General features: G+C 33.6%; 2 protein-coding genes across 2 annotated transcripts; one reads left to right on the top strand and one right to left on the bottom strand.

Moving 5' to 3' along the window:
- Positions 1 to 8,280: 8,280 nt before the first annotated feature.
- LOC106764745 (rust resistance kinase Lr10-like) lies at positions 8,281 to 11,799 on the bottom strand. The gene is made up of 3 exons (XM_014649110.2): positions 11,719 to 11,799; positions 9,775 to 10,526; positions 8,281 to 9,598 (listed from the first exon to the last, which is right to left on the bottom strand). The coding sequence occupies exons 2-3, from the start codon at positions 10,514 to 10,516 to the stop codon at positions 8,511 to 8,513; spliced, it is 1,830 nt and encodes a 609-aa protein (XP_014504596.1). The 5' UTR covers positions 10,517 to 10,526; positions 11,719 to 11,799; the 3' UTR covers positions 8,281 to 8,510.
- Positions 11,800 to 11,823: 24 nt separating this feature from the next.
- Positions 11,824 to 18,245, top strand: LOC106764746. The gene is made up of 2 exons (XM_014649111.2): positions 11,824 to 12,559; positions 18,217 to 18,245. Exons 1-2 carry the CDS (start codon positions 11,836 to 11,838, stop codon positions 18,243 to 18,245), a joined length of 753 nt encoding a protein of 250 aa, XP_014504597.1. The 5' UTR covers positions 11,824 to 11,835.
- The last annotated feature ends 401 nt before the right edge of the window (positions 18,246 to 18,646 follow it).

Genomic DNA, 18,646 nt, shown 5'->3' with positions numbered 1-18,646 from the left:
GTTTTGTACATGAAGGAGTTTACTTCGCCAAAGTATTGTCCAACATGTGGTTTATCCCTTTTTAAAAAGAAATCTGACAAAAACACTGGTGATAAAGGTAATGATGGTGTACCTGCTAAGGTGATGTGGTATTTGCCTATAATACCTAGGTTGAAACGTATGTTCTCTATTAAAAAAGATGCAAAGAACCTGAAATGGCACGTTGTCGGAAGAAAATGCGATAATCCTCTTCGACACCCAGCTAATTCACCACAATGGAAAAAGATCGACGAAACATTTCCAGAATTTAGTGCAGACCCAAGAAACTTAAGACTTGCACTTGCAACTGATGGTATGAATCCTTATGGGAACTTAAGTAGCAAACACAATTCATGGCCAATTATGTTGATGATATACAATCTTTCTCCTTTGTTATGCATGAAGAGAAAATATGTGATGTTGTCCATGATGATATCGGGTCCTAGACAACCTGGCAATGACATTGATGTTTACTTGAAACCTTTAATTGATGATTTGAAATTGTTGTGGGAAGAAGGTGTTGAAGTGTTTGATTCAGATGTTGAAGAAAATTTCCGTTTGCGTGCAATGTTGTTTTGCACTATAAATGATTTCCCAGCCTATGGAAACTTCAGCGGTTATAGTGTTAAAGGTCATTTTGCATGTCCAATTTGTGAAGAAAACACTAGTTACCTTTAATTGAAGCATGGTCAGAAGACGGTATATAGAAGACATAGGAAATTCCTTCCTCGCAAACACCCTTATCGTAGATTGAAAAAAGCATTTAATGAAAGTGTCGAGGATAAGGTTGTGTCCAGACCCCGGAATGGTGAAGAAGTGTACAACGAAGTCAAAAGCATTGACATTGTGTTCGGAAAACATCATAAAAGCACCTTTGCAAAAAACATTTGGAAGAAACGATCAATATTTTTTAATCTTCCATATTGGTGTAAACTTGATGTTAGACATTGTATTGATGTGATGGACGTTGAAAAAAATGCTTGTGACAATGTAATCGGAACTTTATTAAATGTGAAAGGAAAGATCAAGGACGGAATAAAAGCACGACAAGATTTGGCTGAAATGGGAATCCGATTTGAGTTACATCCACAAACAATAAGAAGACGCACTTATCTACCCCCAGCCTGTCACACACTATCTAAAAAAGAAAAACAAAGTTTTTGTTACTCTTTAAAATGTGTGAAGGTTCCACAAGGTTATTCTTCAAATATTAGTAACCTTGTTTCTATGCAAGAGCAAAAGTTAGTTGGTTTGAAGTCTCACGATTGTCATGTATTGATGCAACAATTGTTACCAGTTGTTATTCGAGGCATATTACCTACTTCTGTAAGGGGTATTCTGACACGACTGAGTTTGTTCTTTAATGCCATTTGTAAGAAAGTTGTTGACCCTCGAAGTTTATATCATTTGAAAGTTGAAGGAATAATATTGTTATGTGAATTGGAGATGTACTTTCCACCTTTTTTTGATATCATGGTTCATTTGATTGTTCATCTAGTCTGAGAAATTTGAATATGTGGGCCGGTTTTGTTAAGGTGGATGTACCCTGTTGAAAGATACATGAAAATCTTAAAGGGATATGTCAAGAATCAGTATCGACCAGAAACTTCAATCATAGAGTGACACGTTTAGAAGAAGCCATTGAATTTTGTTCAAGTTATATGTTAAGTTATGAACCAGTGGGTCTTCTCAAAAGCATACTTCAAGGAAAATGTGTAGGTAAGGGTGTTCGTGGTGTGAGGATTCAAAGTGTTAGTAGAAAAGAAGTTGATCAAGCTCATTTGTACATCTTAAACAACATTGATGATGTGATTACTTACATTTTTGAACACGTTAATGAAATAAAGGCCTCACACCCAAGAATGAGAGAAAAATGGCATCTTAATGAACATGTCAAAACCTTCTTACAATGGTTTAAGAAAAAGATTTATGCGACACCACATGTTTCTGAAACTCTATTGAGGTTATCTCATCGGCCAAACACAAATGTCATTACATATGTGGGTACTATATAAACAATATTTCTTTTCAGACAAAGGTAGAAGATGACAAAAGTAGAGTTCAAAATAGTGGGGTTACACTACAAGCTGAGGTTGGCACTTTGCTAGTTCTAAAGACAAAAATCCAATCACTGCATCGATGAGTTATTTTAGAATGATTCAAGAAATATGGGAGGTGGATTATGTCAGTTTTAGAGTCTCAGTTTTCAAGTGTAAATGGGTTGATATAAATTCTGATGTCATGACAAATGACTTTGGTTTCTCACTGGTAGATCTTAATAAGATGAATTACACTGATGCACCATTTATTATGGCTAGTCAAGTAAGGCAAGTATTCTACGTAAGTGATCCAGCCAATAAAAAATGGTCAGTGGTTTTGGAAGGAAAAAACATGCATGGGTGTCATGATGAAGAAACTCTTGATATATTTGAGACAATATCTGCCTCATCAAGACTCATTCAAGACTCAGTTGATGACGTTGCCGATGACATCCATGCAATTCATAGTGATCACAATGAAGGGATCTGGGAGAAAAAAATATCTTAATAGTTTATGTGTTGTTTTTTGTTATGTCTTTATATGTTGTTTTATTTGGATGCATATTTGAAATTAGTACTAACCTTGTATATATTTTTCAGGATGTCGACCTCAAACTTAGGATCAAGACCGACCAGACGTGATTGAGGTGTCACACGATTGCCAGATGTCACAACCGGACCCGTTCATGGGCAGAGGAGACATTTTGAGATTGACCCCAGATCAGGTGTGGCATCTGGGCCAAATGTTGATAGCTTTAGTAGTTATCTGGGTAAGTTAGCAAAAACACATGTTTCTATCCTTCATGCATGTTGGGATGACGTCCCAAAGGTGGAGAAGAACCTTTTAATGGCAAGATATTCAGGTATGTTTACTTAAAAGAAATTTTATATACTTATTTATTTGATCTTATTATGTTAACATGTTCTTTGTTTTAAACAACTAAAGTATGATATTCCAAACACAATTGAGATGGGAAAGAAAGTGTTATCGCATATATGTACCAGATGAAGGGATTTCAAGACAAGGCCGACACGTTTGTATATCTATGGACACAAACAAAATGAGAATCTAGGTCAGCATTATTCCTTCACAAAGGAAGAGTGGGCACTATTTCGTGCATCAAGAGAGATTGAGAAATGGAAGGTATGTATCTTAACATCTACAAAGTCTTAAAAGGATTTTATTATGATTTTACAGTTATGAATTTACATGGTTTTACAGAGTAAAATGTTAGTCGCCCAAGAAAGGCAAAAGCTTAATGATGCACCACAGTTGTTATCACGAGGTGGTTATGCGAAACTCGAGAAGAAAATAAAAAGACTCGAGCGGATGAGTTGGGGCTTGAATCCCCCGACCTAGCACCTGCACCTACTAGGTACGAGCTGTGGAAAGCTGCTGGGACAAAATTCGATGGGAACATGACATCTGCCTCAGCTATATTGATCTCACAGAGAATTGTAAGTTCAAATTCTAAACATTGTTTGATTGTGTATTTATCATAGCATGTCTTAAGTAAAAAAGTTTTTTATTATGTGCAGGATGAGTTGGTTGAGCAACAGACACAAGGAACATTTACTGGCCAAGGTAGAGACAACATTCTAACAATGACCATTGGAAAGCCAGAGCACATAGGACATGTACGTGGAGTTCTTGGGACGATTGGTCTTCGTGACTACTTTGGCCCTGCACAAAAAAGCACTCAATCAATGAGTCAGGAGGCACTGAGGCAAATGGATCTTCAGTGGGAGGAAAGACTTCGCCAAAGCATGCAAAAAATGGAGCAACAATTCATGAAGCAGCTACAGGAACAAAAAGAAATACAAAGAGCGCTTGAAGAGAAGCTGCAATCCATGACACAGGGTTCCCTGGGTGTGCCCATTGAAACTCCCACACCACCTCGTGTCAGCACTAGAGGATCATGCTTTGCTGTAGAGCCTACTGACTACAATGGTTAGTATGAGTTGTTGGTTGATGGGGATCCCCCACACATTGTGCCTGTCGGACGAGTACTTCAGGGAGGACACACTATTCATGGTGTTCCCATATCACCCGGCCACGTGCATGTCATGATTGACGAGGTTCGGGATCCTCAGGCTCAGGTGCCTGTACCTACTATAAAAGTTCAGTTTGTGGGGGAGGCCATAGGAACATTTATAGCCTGGCCTAGATCATTCATCATGACACACATTGCTACANAACAGGTATAATATTTTTATCGTTAGTATTTGTATGTTAAATTTTTGTATAATACTTAATTATAACTTTCAAATTCTTATCTTTAGTTCACACGTCCTCANGAGTAGCCCATGCATGAGTCAGTCATACCTGAAAGTGATGACATGGCTGAAGCGGAGGATGATCTTATATCAAAATTAATGTCAAAATTACCCAGGTTCAACAAGGGATCAATACTAATATACTACGATTTGAGAGTACTTGGTCTCGGACCCCATTTGCCAGTATATATCACATTCAATGATGTATCGGAGATCACTGCNGGAGACAAGATGTTGAATATTTCCATCCTTCAACTATGGTGCATGTAAGATAGTTAATTTTGTCTTCCATGTTAGTTTTATTTACATTCCTAGTTTCTAACAACTTAATTTTGTTGTTTTAGGAACATGGACACAGTCATTGTAGACCAAAGTCGGTCTTCCATGTACGGATTTGTTGAATCTTAGACCATTCAACGTTCTGGTAACACACTTGAAACCAAACAACATTATTTGCAAACATGGATGGCTCAATCAAACAGAAATGTATACCTTGTACCATAAATTGATGGGTATGTATTGTTTTATGTAAAAGTTCTTTAAAGTATACTTAATTAGTTTACTAACTATTTATGATTCATGATAGGTCTCACTGGCAGCTGATGGTCATCGGTCCCAAACAAGGTATAATTGTATGGTTTTGTTCACTGCACAGGAAGATGAAAAATGACTTGAGAAGCATGCTTTAAGGGTACGTGTTTCTCCAAAAATGACTTTGAATTTCATGTTCACCTTAAATTTTTATCCTAAATATAATTATATTAATATTACTTTGTGTTTTCAATCTAAATAGAGTTATGGGTAAATCTCGAGGTCAACTAGTTCAAGTTTTGTATCCAAAGGTTGTAAGTCATTTATAACTATAATTCATTTTCTGTTATTGAATGATGTAAATTCTTGACCATTTAGTTTGTCATTTTAGTGTAACAAGCAGTTAGATTCTTGGGAATGTGGCTACTATGTCATGTCTTGGATTAAGAGCATTGTTCGAGCTGTCATTACTGATGAATGGAATGAGGTAATGATGCTTACCTTCTATACATTACAAATCATTTCCAAATCTTAGAACATATAAGAAACCATAATCTTTCTTGATTTTTTAGCGCTTCAATAGTGCAGCTCCTATACTAGATGACACAATTAGGCAGATAAGGCAAGAGTGGACAACTTATCTTCTGCAAAGATGGAACTAGGATTATGTTGTTGTTCAACATTACACAAGACATACTTTAAGTTTATAGTTTGATAGTTTTGGATTTTTTTTTTATTAAGTACAACTTTCTTTACTTGAAACGCATAATTATATTATAGTATACTGTTCTGGGACAATTTTTTGTATTTCAGGTGTGGTTTTATTGTAAAAATAAATTAATTTTTTTAAAAAACAAACTGAGTAGACGTCTATTAATGCAATGCCTAACGTCTATAATATCCAGTAGACGTCTATCAGTGCACAAACAGACGTCCAATGAGTTACAGTGCACAAAATGTCCAGCGCCTATAGACGTTGGTGATTTTGGCATCCAACGTCGACATAGACGTCGGGTGTACCCACTACGACGTGTATATAAATGTCCCTTGACTCCTAATGGATGTGGATATAGACGTTTGTGTACAAGCAGCCAACGTCTATATAGACATCGGTTATTTGCAGTCCGACGTCTTATTAACATCACCCGCAAAGACGTCGGTTACCTGTCTGACGTTAAAAGCCCAAATTAACCAACGTTAAACAACGGTTTTGAACTAGTGATATTTTGACACTTAAGTAAGCTAAGTGTGTAAGATAGTATTAAATGTTGTAATTAATTAATGTAGTCCATATATTTTGTGTACCGTGTTATTTATATTATTGTTTATTTATTTTTTACATGGATGAGCCCGATTCATGTAGCTAGTTACCTTGACTTGCCTTTGATTAACTAGTCTCTTAATCATACTTTAAACACGATTTTAAGATAAATCAACTTTGCCAACGTTCTTAGAAGTCGATCCTAATTGATTGACATGTAATCAGTCAAGTCGTCATAATGCCAAATCATACCAGGAGAACCAAGTATATCAAAACATGAGTAATCGAGATGTACTCGAACATGTATGATACATACATCTTACAAATTTTATCAATGATTAGTTGATAATTACTAGGATTTTAACTACTTATATTATTAGTTTATTAGTCTCTAATATTAAAAGAAACTGATCTAGAAACTAATAAAACTTTTGTAACAATTAATTTAGAATTTGATTTATAATCTAATTATAAATTTTCTATAACAATAGAATTATTTTAGATGTAATATTTAGTTTAAAAATAATTCTAATTTAACTAATATAATAAATAATTATTTTTGTTCTCAAGTTGTTATTAAGTAATTTTCTTGTAATGTGAATGTGTCATCTCAAGAAATTTTAGTTCAATTATTAAATTTAAAATTCACGTCATGGTGTCATAGGTATATATGCAAAATTAGTAGTGTTAGTCTATAATTTTTCTATAGTTTATGCTAACACTTTTCATTTATAGTTTTACTTTTTCAATCATATGCACAAACCACTGGAAAGATAAAAAAAGACTTATGATTTCTCATGAGTCAAAGTCTGCGTTTTCAAAAAATATCTTTTATAGGAAAAATAAAATCCCTTAATTAGGTGGGTGTCATAAATATATTAGCATACATTTAATTCTATCAATGTCAAGGTACGTGCATGTTAAGTTCTAGGAATTGACTCCCCAAAACAATAATTCAGTGAGAGTCACACTCATACAAATTCTTCGAAATTCACAGCTACAAAAGTCCAACTGTGCGATGGAAGCTTGGGTATAGTCAGTCAAATTCATCCTCTTCACGTTCTCCTTTATCTTCTACGCGTAACAACACAGAAAATTCAAGCCAAAGCCAAAGACTAATTATAAGTACAAAATATTATAATCAAATTTCAACTTCTTAAACTATACTTGTCTTCAAACTAAGCACATTTCCCAATGAATATATTTGGGGTAATTTGGTAAAAGTATATTTATATTGTATACAAATGAAACCACAAAATAAACTTAACACTAATGTAGAAAAAGAAAAGTAGTTGTGGTCCATTTATCAAAAATAGTTGCCCAAGATTTTTAATAAGGAGAAATAAATAAGTTAGGAAATTAAATACTTTGAGAAAAAGTGTGTAAAGCTGAGTTCGACAAAAATCATAAAGTAAAATAAAAGATAAGGTTTTCTGAAAATTGTGACGTAAGTTACATTAAGAGAAAAAATTGTTTAATGGACACATATCATTACTCGTAAATAAGTGGGTCGTCAAGAAGGTACTTTTAGATATTATATATGCGTAATTTATAGTGTAAAATATTTATCAAATAAAGGTTAACAAATAGGATATTTGTATATTATTCTCGAAGTTTGTAACGTTGATGTGTGTGGCTAGTGAAATTTATTTTGATGTCTCTCGTCAGAAACTTCATTTTTAGTTCAAATTTTTCAAGTAGTCCATTCCCTTACAATTATTCTGTGTTTATTTTCTTTCATTAAAGTACTTAAATCTCTCTCAAACTGTTCTTTATTTATTTATATACAAAAACATGTTTTGCATCACTATGAATGTTGTTTCCAACTACGTTGGCATATCAACAACACTCACCAATCATATTCCGAAAGGCTAAATCTATTCCTAAAATACCTCCTGAAAACAAAAGATAAAGAATTTCACCACAGAAAATCAAATATGGTACATTAACTAATTATCAACTATAAGAAGTTTTAAAATCAGTAAAACCATTTATCCACTTGAATTTATTCCATCTACTTAATCTTCCAAGCGACCTTAGTTGGAATGAAACGCTTGAACCAGAATGGGTGAGTAGCATTCCAACCATAATGAATTACATCATTCAAACGGGAAAGTTAAATACGGATCATTGTTGTGAAAGCGTCGGCAAAAATTGCATTAGTAATAGCATTAAAAATATTAAAAGCACCAACAAATCACTACTTGAATATCTAAAAGTACCAACACTAATGGAAAGATCATGGCAACCCCTAGTATAGTTACAAACGAGCTCTGGAGTTCAATTTTACTAATTTTGTTATATAACTTGTTTGCTTTAATGTCTCAAACTTTCATCTTCTATAAATTTTGTACAAATTGAAAGATTATATTTTCCGGTGTAAATCATTCTTCAATCACTTCCAAATGCAAAGGTCGTCTTGTCGAAATGGGTCCCTTAGCAGTGGAAGTTGCTGAGTGAAAGGGATTAGGAGGCACGGCAATCTGGTTTTCCTCTTGAGTTTCTAGCATGTGTATCACAGATTTTATAGATGGACGGTTCCCTGGCTGCCACTGAATGCACCAAAGCCCAATAATTGCTAGTTTCTTTGCAATCTTAAAATCATCTTCATCCTCAACATGGATATGCACATCTCCATCAACCAGGTTATGGATCCAATCTGGGTACAGAACATGGAAATCTTCTGGAGATGACATGTCCACATTCTTCCTCCCACCAACCATTTCTAACAACAACATTCCATAACTGTAAATATCAGACTTGTAAGATACGTTTCCAAAGTTTCTAGAGAAGACTTCAGGTGCAATGTATCCCAAGGTTCCCCTAGCAGCTGTCATCGACACCAAACTGGGATTCTTGGAACACAATTTGGCTAAGCCAAAATCAGATATTTTTGGAGTGAAGTTGTCATCAAGTAACACGTTGTGAGGATTGATGTCAAAGTGAATAATGGGATGATTGCAACCTTGATGAAGATACTCAATCCCTTTAGCTATACCAATAGCAATGTGTTGAAGCTTCTCCCAGCCAAGGAAATGGTCCTTGTCTTCTGGAGGAAAAATGAAGCTTTGTAAAGAACCGTTTGGAAAGAAATTGTANACAAGAGCACGATGGAGTCCTTCTGCACAGAAGCCAAGCAAGCGCACCACGTTGATNTGATGGATTTTGCCCATAATTCCCACTTCATTGATGAACTCATTCCCTTCTCCCTCTGTATTGTTGAGGATCTTCACAGCCACGGGTATCTCACTGGAAAGTTTTCCTCTGAACACAGCCCCATGAGCTCCTTCTCCTAACATTTCCTTAAAGCCATTGGTGATTCTTTTAAGGTCGGCGTAGGTGAATCTTGCAGGCTTTTCTGCCCTGTAGTCCTCTAAAAACTTGTCCACTCTTGCTTGATCTTCTTGTTTTTCCCTAAAATAGACAATGCTCTTAAAGACAGCAGTGACTACCAGACCTAAAAAGATCGAACCTACAATAGCAGTTGGAGACTTCATTAAGAAAAGAAAAAAGAAAGATTTATTTTATTTATTTTAGTATTTGTTTCAAATCTTTGTAAGGCCATTCACTTGTTGGCACCCAAATTTCTAGGAAAAAAAGGAAGAAAACAATATTAAAAAGCGAAAGTGTAAGAGTCTCTGATATGACCTGTAGTAGCAAAAATAAGAGATTTAGGAACGTGAATTGTTTTTCGTGTGCATTCAAAACATTCGATGTCTCCTTCTGTGTCGTTGTTGGTCTTCCATTTACATCTCTTGCCTTTAGCTTCGCACTCAGAACAATTTGGTTTTAACCATCTCCAATAGAAGGGATACGTGTAGGTGAAACTGATTGGCGAAGGGATGTCGAACATCTTGGTACAGGATGTTAGATCTAAGTCGAGGACACTTTCAGAAGAATCAGAAATGAAAATCGGACAGGAGACCAAATCTTGGGAATATGAACCTTCCCTGTAGAGGTAGCGGAGGTGTCGATGCCCAGCTGAAGTACAATTGAAGAAGCTCAAGTTTGTATATGCTGGTTCAAATTGGTAACTCTGAACAAAATTTAAGATTTGCATAAACTTGTTGAAAAAGCAGTTTTCCGGGTCAGTTAAGACAATTAGCTGATATTCGTAGCGTATATCTTTGACTTGGAGTTTGATCGTTGGAAGCAGAAGCATGGTCTCATTTTTTTCAGTACAAGAAAGACAAAGACGGGGATAATTGCATGGCTCCTTCATCTCCTTTACGAGTTGGAAGGGAAATCTGATAAGGGGTTGGTTCGGCCCACAAGACAAATTTTCCTCATGGCACTCGTTATGAGCGCTGCCACTTCTGATAAGAATAAGCATTAGCGATAGCTTCATCAATACAGAATCACGTTGGAGGAGTAAGACACTTGCCATCATGTTTTCTTCGCTGTTATTTTTAACAAACCAAGTTGAGTGCCTCTTTTAGTTTATGCTAACACTTCTAACTAGTATCATAATCAGTTGCAGAGACCACATAGAAAAGATAAAAAGGACTTATGATTCTCACGAGTCAAAGTCTGCGTTTTTAAACAATATTTTTTTAAAGAAAAATGGAGTCCCTTAATTAGCATATATTTAACTTATGAGTTAGTACAATTTGACTCTAACAAAAAAATTTATGATAGCTTTTTAAAAAATAGGCCTTACATCTCTTCCCCCGCCATTAACCTCAAACCCTGTTAAATTTCCCTTTAAATATCAACATTCAAAACTAATTTTGATTCTACATAACTATCATATTACCTACAATACATTTCTCATGGTTAAATTTTGTTATAATCTCTTAATTTAAATTTGATTTTTTATGTTTGTTGTCTAAATTAAAATTTTTTTCCCCTTTGAAATTTCTTTTCTCTCATAACTTCACTATAATAAAGCACTTATATGAAATAAAATAAACCCATCCGGTTGTTGGATCCTATTGGCGAAGTGATGTGGAACATCTTGGTAAAGGATGTTAGAAACGATTTGATGATAACAATTTTAATTTATATGTTTTACTTTAACAATCAGTTGCAGAAACCATATGGAAAAGATAAGAAAGACTTATGGTTTCCCATGAGTCAAAGTTCGCGTTTTCAAAAAATATGTTTTATAGGAAAAATGAAGTCCCTTAATTAGGTGGGTGTCATAAATATATTAACATACATTTAATTTCTATCAATGTCTAAGGTGCGTGCATATTAAGTTCCAGGAATTGACTCCTCCAAACAATAATTCAGTGAGAGTCATACATGTAAATTCTTCAAAATTCATAGCCACACAAGTCCAACTGTGTGATGGAAGTTTGGGTATAGTCAGTTAAATTCCTCCTATTCACGTTCTCCTTCATCTTATATGCTTAATAACACACAAAAGTCAAGCCAAAGGCAAATGAATAGTACATGTGAAAATAACAAAAGCTTGTTCCAAGAAATAGCATAATTTTGCCTTAAAAACGCAAGTTTTAGAAGCTTATGTATTTATCTTGTTTTTATATCAATTTATAGTTGCCATATAATTGGTTTTACCAAAAAGTAAAAAGCTTAGCACCATTTAACTCCAATAAAAACTTATCTGATAATTTATGCAAAACAGACCTCAGATCTCTTGCCTCCACCAAGTTATCCGAAACCCTGTGAAATTTGCCATTAAATACGAGATTCTATTCTGCTGACTGTAGAAATGTTGAAAGAGAAAAGAGATTAGGCGTGAGGATGTGGAGAGAGAGAGCATTGATAGTGTTGGTGGTTCTACTCCACCAAATTTATGGAGGAGATGGTTGCTCCCCTTCTTCCTGTGGCAAAATCAGCAACATATCTTATCCATTCCGATTGCAAGGAGACCCAAAAGTGTGCGGTCGGTTTGAGTTATCTTGTGAAAACAATATAACTGTGTTATCTCTGTTATCTGGAACATTTCATGTAGAGGCCATGAACTACAATAATTTCACAATCCGGCTGGTGGATCCTGGACTTCAACCAACAAACTGCTCCTCCCTTCCTCGCTATTCCCTGTCTCCAACCAATTTCACTGACGACGACTTGCGTCCCTACGGTAGATGGTATATGTCTGGTTGGTCTTATGAAGACGTTTTTTACGAGCATATAGTATTTTTGAATTGTAGCCATCCAGTGTATGGGAAGCGTAATTACGTGGATACTGGTGGATGCGTGAATTGGGAGTCCAAAGGTTACATATACGCTATGGCTGTTAGTGACCTATTAGGAAAGGACTTGGAAGTTGGTTGTCAAGTAAAGCTGGTTTCTCCCATATCTTGGTGGGGTTTGGAAACAAATGGATATTCCTATGCCACGATCCACACAGCGCTACTTTATGGATTTCAGGTTTCATGGATTCGTCTCGTCTGTGAGGGTCGTTGTACACACATCGACTTATGCCATTTCAGTATGAACCAGAGGCTTGAATGCTACGGTGAAGGTAATGCGTAAAGGCTTACTGTTTTTTTATTTTAATTAAATTTCAAATGTCGCATAACTTAAATATTAAATACTTTTTATTTCTGTCCGTATTAAAAAAAATTGTTATTTCCATAAAATTTTACAAACCGGTGAAAACACATGTGTTTTCTTTTTTTAATATTATTATTGTTATTATTATTATTATCATTATTATTATTATTATTAAATTAAATATAATAATTTTATAATTTTATTGTAAATAGTTTTTATTTATTTTATAGGTAGTTTTATAATTAAAAATGATTAAGTTTAAAAAATAGTTAAATTGAAAAAGATTAAATTTAAGAAAATAGTAAAATTAATAAAATAGTTATTTTAATTTAAAAAATTATTAAAAGAATTAATTTGAAAAATAAATGTGAAACACCAAAGAATGAATCATAACAATAGTAATGATATAATCTTTAATAATTAATAAATAACTTTTTTGTACTTGTTCTTTTATAAATTTTATTACAATTGTACCTTAATGTTTTGGAAACTGTTATTTACGATTAATTATTATAATAACTAAATTTTTAATTGTGTAAGTGTTTATTATAGTAAGACATGCTCTAGCAAATTTATTTTGGTATATATACATAATTTTATCCCTATTATAATGACGTTTTGATAACTGTTTTTTTTATTCTGATGAGGTAATGTTAAGTAATTTGCATAGTTTTTGTAAACTTCTTGTGATCTTTAGCTAGATTTAAATGATTTATTGACATATCAAAGCTTATTATATTTATTTTTATAGTTATAGTCAGGTCATTTTACTCACTTGGATTCAAAATTTCAAACTATATAACAATGATCTTTGCCCAATCTACAACATTTTTATATTAACAAGTGTTTTTATAATTAATTTTGTATTTTACGTTAAAAGAAATTTATATTTGTTTTTCATTAATCACTTACAAAAAGGATATTTTGAGAGGAAAATGGAAGAAATACTTATAAAAATATGTGATTTTGAGTTTTTCATCGGAAGGATTATCACACAGTGCAGATAAATCGATATCCTAATATACAATAAGTTTAGATTTTTTTTCTATAATAAGTTTCGTCTTATATATTTAGAATTGCATAATTTTTTAAAAAGTTATACTTGTTTGTTGTTCTTCCATGCTTATTGCTTCTTTATTCTTTTTAATAATTATTTATATATATATATATAGGGATTTTTTATATTTGTTGAAATCCACTAAAAAAAAAAGTGACATGTAGTATTATCGTAAATATGAGAAATATTTCTATATCACTTGCACTTAAAATAAATATAAAATATAGCATAGTGATAAAACTGTAATAAATTATAAAGATTTTTATACCAGTTTTACTGAGAACAAGTATAAAAAAGTTGTTTTGTTATAGCTGTTAGACCTGGTATGGAAGTAACGCGATGGTAGAAATGTCATAATGGAGAACTTTTTCTATACCAGTTAGACACTGTAACCAGTATTGAATGTTTGGTTTTCTACCCCAAATCTCTTTTGGCGTATCACTTTCTCTCTTCTACACTTCTTCACCTTTCTTCTTGTCCGTGTTTCAATTCGCTTCACAACATTTCTCTTCATGCTTCTTACTCCGTTCACTCTTTGCTTTCATTTCTGGTCGTCGCTAATTGCCATCGGTGGTTGAGGTTATCGTTGTGGTGGTTGGGTGAAGCTATTATTCGTCGTCATTGGTTGTCACTGGTGGTTCAAGCTCTTGCTATGGTGAGTGGGTCAACAATTTATTCGTCATCACTAGTTGCTATTGGTGGTTGAAGTTCTCGTCGTGGTGGGTGGGTCAAGCTGTCATGGTTGTTGTCGCCATGGTTGAAGCTCTCGCTATGGTTGTTCATCCAGTGCACTACTATTGTGGTGGGTTTGTAAGTTGTAGTGCGTGTTGTGCATTTGGTCATTCTCCTATGATGTGCTATGGTGTTATTGTCGTGGTGTGCATTTGTCCATTCCCCAATGTGTTGTGTGTGTTTGGTCGTTGTTGCATGTTGTGCTGGGTGTTCCAACTAGAGATATTGTCGCAGCTACTTGGTCAATTTGGTAGGGCACCATTTCCTTTGGCCAAAAGTGGATCTTGGAATCTTAGCTCACGAACAAAAACAAGGTAACTCATTTCATGAGATTGAATTACACTTGGATCCAAATTTTAGATTAATGTAATGGAAAAAAATCAAGTCATATATCAGCTTGAAATAAAATTTGAACAGAGTATATAAATGGAATCGATCTTCATTGTTTTGTGGATGAACAGAGTATATAAAATGAAGAAAGTATATACTATTTTAGGAATTGGTTTTAGTAGAATCTTTTTTGTTGTTTTAAGTATAGCTTAGATTTTATCCTGTTTTTAATTTCCTCGATATTTTATTCTGTTTGAAGTCTTTTTCTAGGTTCATATAGTCATGTTTTGCATCCTTAGTTCTTTCGAGTAGATAAGGATTGTTTTAGGTTAGTTTGATGAATTAGAATTTGTTATCATAGTTATTTTATTGTTTTGATAGTGTTAAGAGTAGACATTAGATTAGTTCAATATTTCTAATTCATTTTTTTAGTTTTAGTGCATATTTAGGCTTTCACTAGTGAGGTTTTGTACATCTGTAACTTTTGGTTTTGTTTTTAGCTCTCATTTACCATTCAAAACTTGTTTAATAAACAATTGCATTTTATTTAACTTTTCTGGTTTAGTGCAATTTTAGTTTTTAGCTACTAGTTAGTAGGATATTTTTGTTGGTTTGCATACTTGAATTTTAAATTGGTTGTTATTTGAGTTGCATTCAATTTTCCTACACTTTCTTATACCATTTAAAAATGTATAAGTAGTTTCATTTCCATTTTATTTTAGTATTGCAGTGCTGATATTTCTAGTTTAGGTTGATATTTTAATTCTGCATAGTCATAGAGAATACTTAGATTTTAAATGTTGATAAATTTGAACTTTGTTAACTTTGCTTGTTTGGTTTATAACTTTTTCTATAGTTATCCAACTGAGTTGATTCTTTTTGCATTGAATTTTTTATTCAATTATCTTTAATTTGAGTGCAAGAAATTAAATTTTTCACTTTTGTTGTGGTTGAAGTTTGATTTCGAAAATCTCTAATAGTTTGTGAAGCTCAATTTTGACAGCTAGCTTTTTTGTCTTGTTTTTGCTAGATAAAAGTAGTGCACATGCTTAGATTTTGATTCCTTTATAGTTTATAGTAGTTAACATTGGTTTTAGTTTTATTTTACTGTTTTAAAGTTTTAAGAATTGGGTTTAGTAGAATCCCTTTAGCTATTTTGAGTATAACTTAGAATTTGTCTTGGTTTTACTTTTCTCATTGTTATGTTTTGTTGTTTTAATTTTTTTTATAAGTTTACATAGTCATGTTTTTCATACTTAGTTCTTTCGAATAGAAAAAGAGAGACATTTTTAGGTTAGTTTGATAAATTAGAATTTCTTGTCATAGTTATTTTACTGCTTTGGTAGTATTAAAAGTAGATATTATTAGTTGCATGTTTCTAGTTCATTCTTATTAGTTTTAACTCATTTTTAGATTTTCACTATTGAGTTTTTGTAGATTTGTAGCTTTTGGTTTTGTTTATAGCTATGTTGTGTTATGTGAGCAATAATACCTTAATAAAAGACTTGCCCGTGTTTCTTCTTTTCTTACTTAACAAGTTCAATCTTAATCTATTTCCTTCCATACAACACAAGTTTCACACCCAATCTCGTCCATCACCGATCCATTTGAGACCTCCTTCTACATGGGCACCGACACGACTTCGATCTCCGGCAACAACAACATGACACTATGCTTATCCAGGAAGAGCGGTGCAAGCATGATATGTGGCGTGTGTTGGGTCTATCGAGCAGGAGGACCGGGGAGACACAAACACCAGTGACAACTGAGCCCAACCACATAAGGGATTGACACCACTCTTTACCCAAAACCTTAAGGCAATAGGTTAATGGGTCTTTCATCTTTATATAGTGTTCTACTTTCTCATTTCTATCCAATGTGAGACTTTGACTCACACTTGGATTTCCAACAATCTCTCCCTCAAGGGTGAGTCCCTTCCACATAAGTACACTCCCCCTCCAACGGAAGTATTCCCAACCAACCACAACCACGAGTAGACCTTCGTACCGTCGTTCATCTTAATAGGGCTTGCTTACCTGAATACCCTGCCAGGAAGACTTTCAGTATAGGGACCATTATACTCGTCTAAGCCAGTCACCAAGACTAACCATCGACTCTTATACCATTGTTAGGTCTATTGAGGGGAGGTTCACCAGGGAGACACAAACACCAATGACAACTTAGTCCAACCACATAAGGGATTGACACTACTTTGGACCCAAAACCTTAAGACAATGGGTTAATGGGTCTTTCATCTTTATGTAGTGTTCTACTCTCTCATTTCTATCCAATGTGGGACTTTGACTCACACTTGGATTTTAGTATAGGGACCATTATACTCGTCTAAGCCAGTCACCAAGACTAACCATCGACTCTTATACCATTGTTAGGTCTATCGATGGGAGGTTCACCAGGGAGACACAAAGACCAATGACAACTGAGTCCAACCACATAAGGGATTGACACTACTTTGTACCCAAAACCTTAAGACAATGGGTTAATGGGTCTTTCATCTTTATATAGTGTTCTACTTTTTCATTTCTATCCAATGTGGGATTTTGACTCACACTTGGATTTCCAGCAACATGATGGGTTGGTTTCGGTAGGAAACATAGACCGAGATCTTGTTGAAGTAAATGAAGACACGCCTTTTAGGGTTCCTTATTACGACATTGAATTGCATGGAGATGGATATGAATATTTGCGTTGCGGTGTTGAGGCCATAGGCAGTGACACTGACCAATGGCTTGGAAAGATGGTAAGCGAGACAAATGATGAGGAGTATGATGCCAAGTAAAAGGAGGAAAATAATGATGCAAATATAGTCCGTGTTCATGTTTGGTGTATTAAACTTTTTATACCAGTTGAGACACAATAGGTATATAAAGTGAAGTTTATTATACCGATTGTAGCGTAATCGATATAAAATGTCAAATTTTTTATACTAATTATAAATCTGATATAGAAAGTTGAATATTTTCTATATTCCTTAATTCTATATCAATTCGAAAATTAACATAAATTTTTTTTTAAGGGCTTGTATGTTTTGAAATATCAATCTAATTGAGATTTTATAAGCTTGAAAAAAAATATCAGTACTTATTCAATTAACGTACATAAATAAAGTTAGATATTTACTAATTATTACTAAAAGCCGTTTTTCTATCTATTAAAACATCTTTTGACTGTTCTAAAACCTATATTTTGAAAATTTCTAAAACCAAGTTTCAAAAGTGTATAATTATAGTCAAAGATTTCTATTCCACATTATCGACAAAGCGTCACTCTAATAATTAAATGTTTTTTAAAACAAAAAAATAATTTATTAGCCTTTTTTATATTTTACCTGCATTATGCATGAACTCGTGTAAAACATTTTTTTGCTTCAAAAAGAAATAAAAACATTTAGACAGCTGTGAACATTACGTGTGTGAAATTGTGTAAGTTGTCTTCCCATTGCGTTGATTGTCTGATACTGATACTCTCTTCCTTTTTTGGGTGAACAGCGACACCTACGGGGCCGGTGTACGTTTAGAGGGTAAGAATTCTACCTATTTGGATTTACCTCTATTTGAATTGGTACGTAATATATATTTTTGATTCTACAACTATCAGATTACCTAATATATATTTTTTCTTGTTTAAATATATCTCTTAATTTAAAATTGTTTTTTCTTCTAAATTAAAACAGTTTCTGTTGAAAGTCTCACATCGACTAAAGATAAAATCAAGTTATAATATACAAGTGAAAAGTGTTCACCTTGTCAAATATTATTTTTCTCTCTGTAAAATACTTAATTGATGTGAATGATATATTGTGTTTTCTGTAGATTTATAAAATATGATTTTTAATGATTTTTAAACAAAATTTTAAATTTGTATTATAGTTATTAGTTATAAAATATTATTTGTGGAGATTTGTATCAAAAGATAAGA

The sequence above is a fragment of the Vigna radiata genome, chromosome 6 (genome assembly GCF_000741045.1).
Source record: "Vigna radiata var. radiata cultivar VC1973A chromosome 6, Vradiata_ver6, whole genome shotgun sequence".
NCBI lineage: Eukaryota > Viridiplantae > Streptophyta > Magnoliopsida > Fabales > Fabaceae > Vigna > Vigna radiata.
This window is presented reverse-complemented; position numbering and strand designations above follow the sequence as displayed.

Bases quoted from the DNA above. Each gene is read 5' to 3' on its own strand.
- LOC106764746 (XM_014649111.2), top strand. From the start codon at position 11,836: ATGTGGAGAGAGAGAGCATTGATAGTGTTGGTGGTTCTACTCCACCAA. The intron at 12,560-18,216 runs GTAATGCGTAAA...TTGGGTGAACAG, and splicing joins GCTTGAATGCTACGGTGAAG to CGACACCTACGGGGCCGGTG.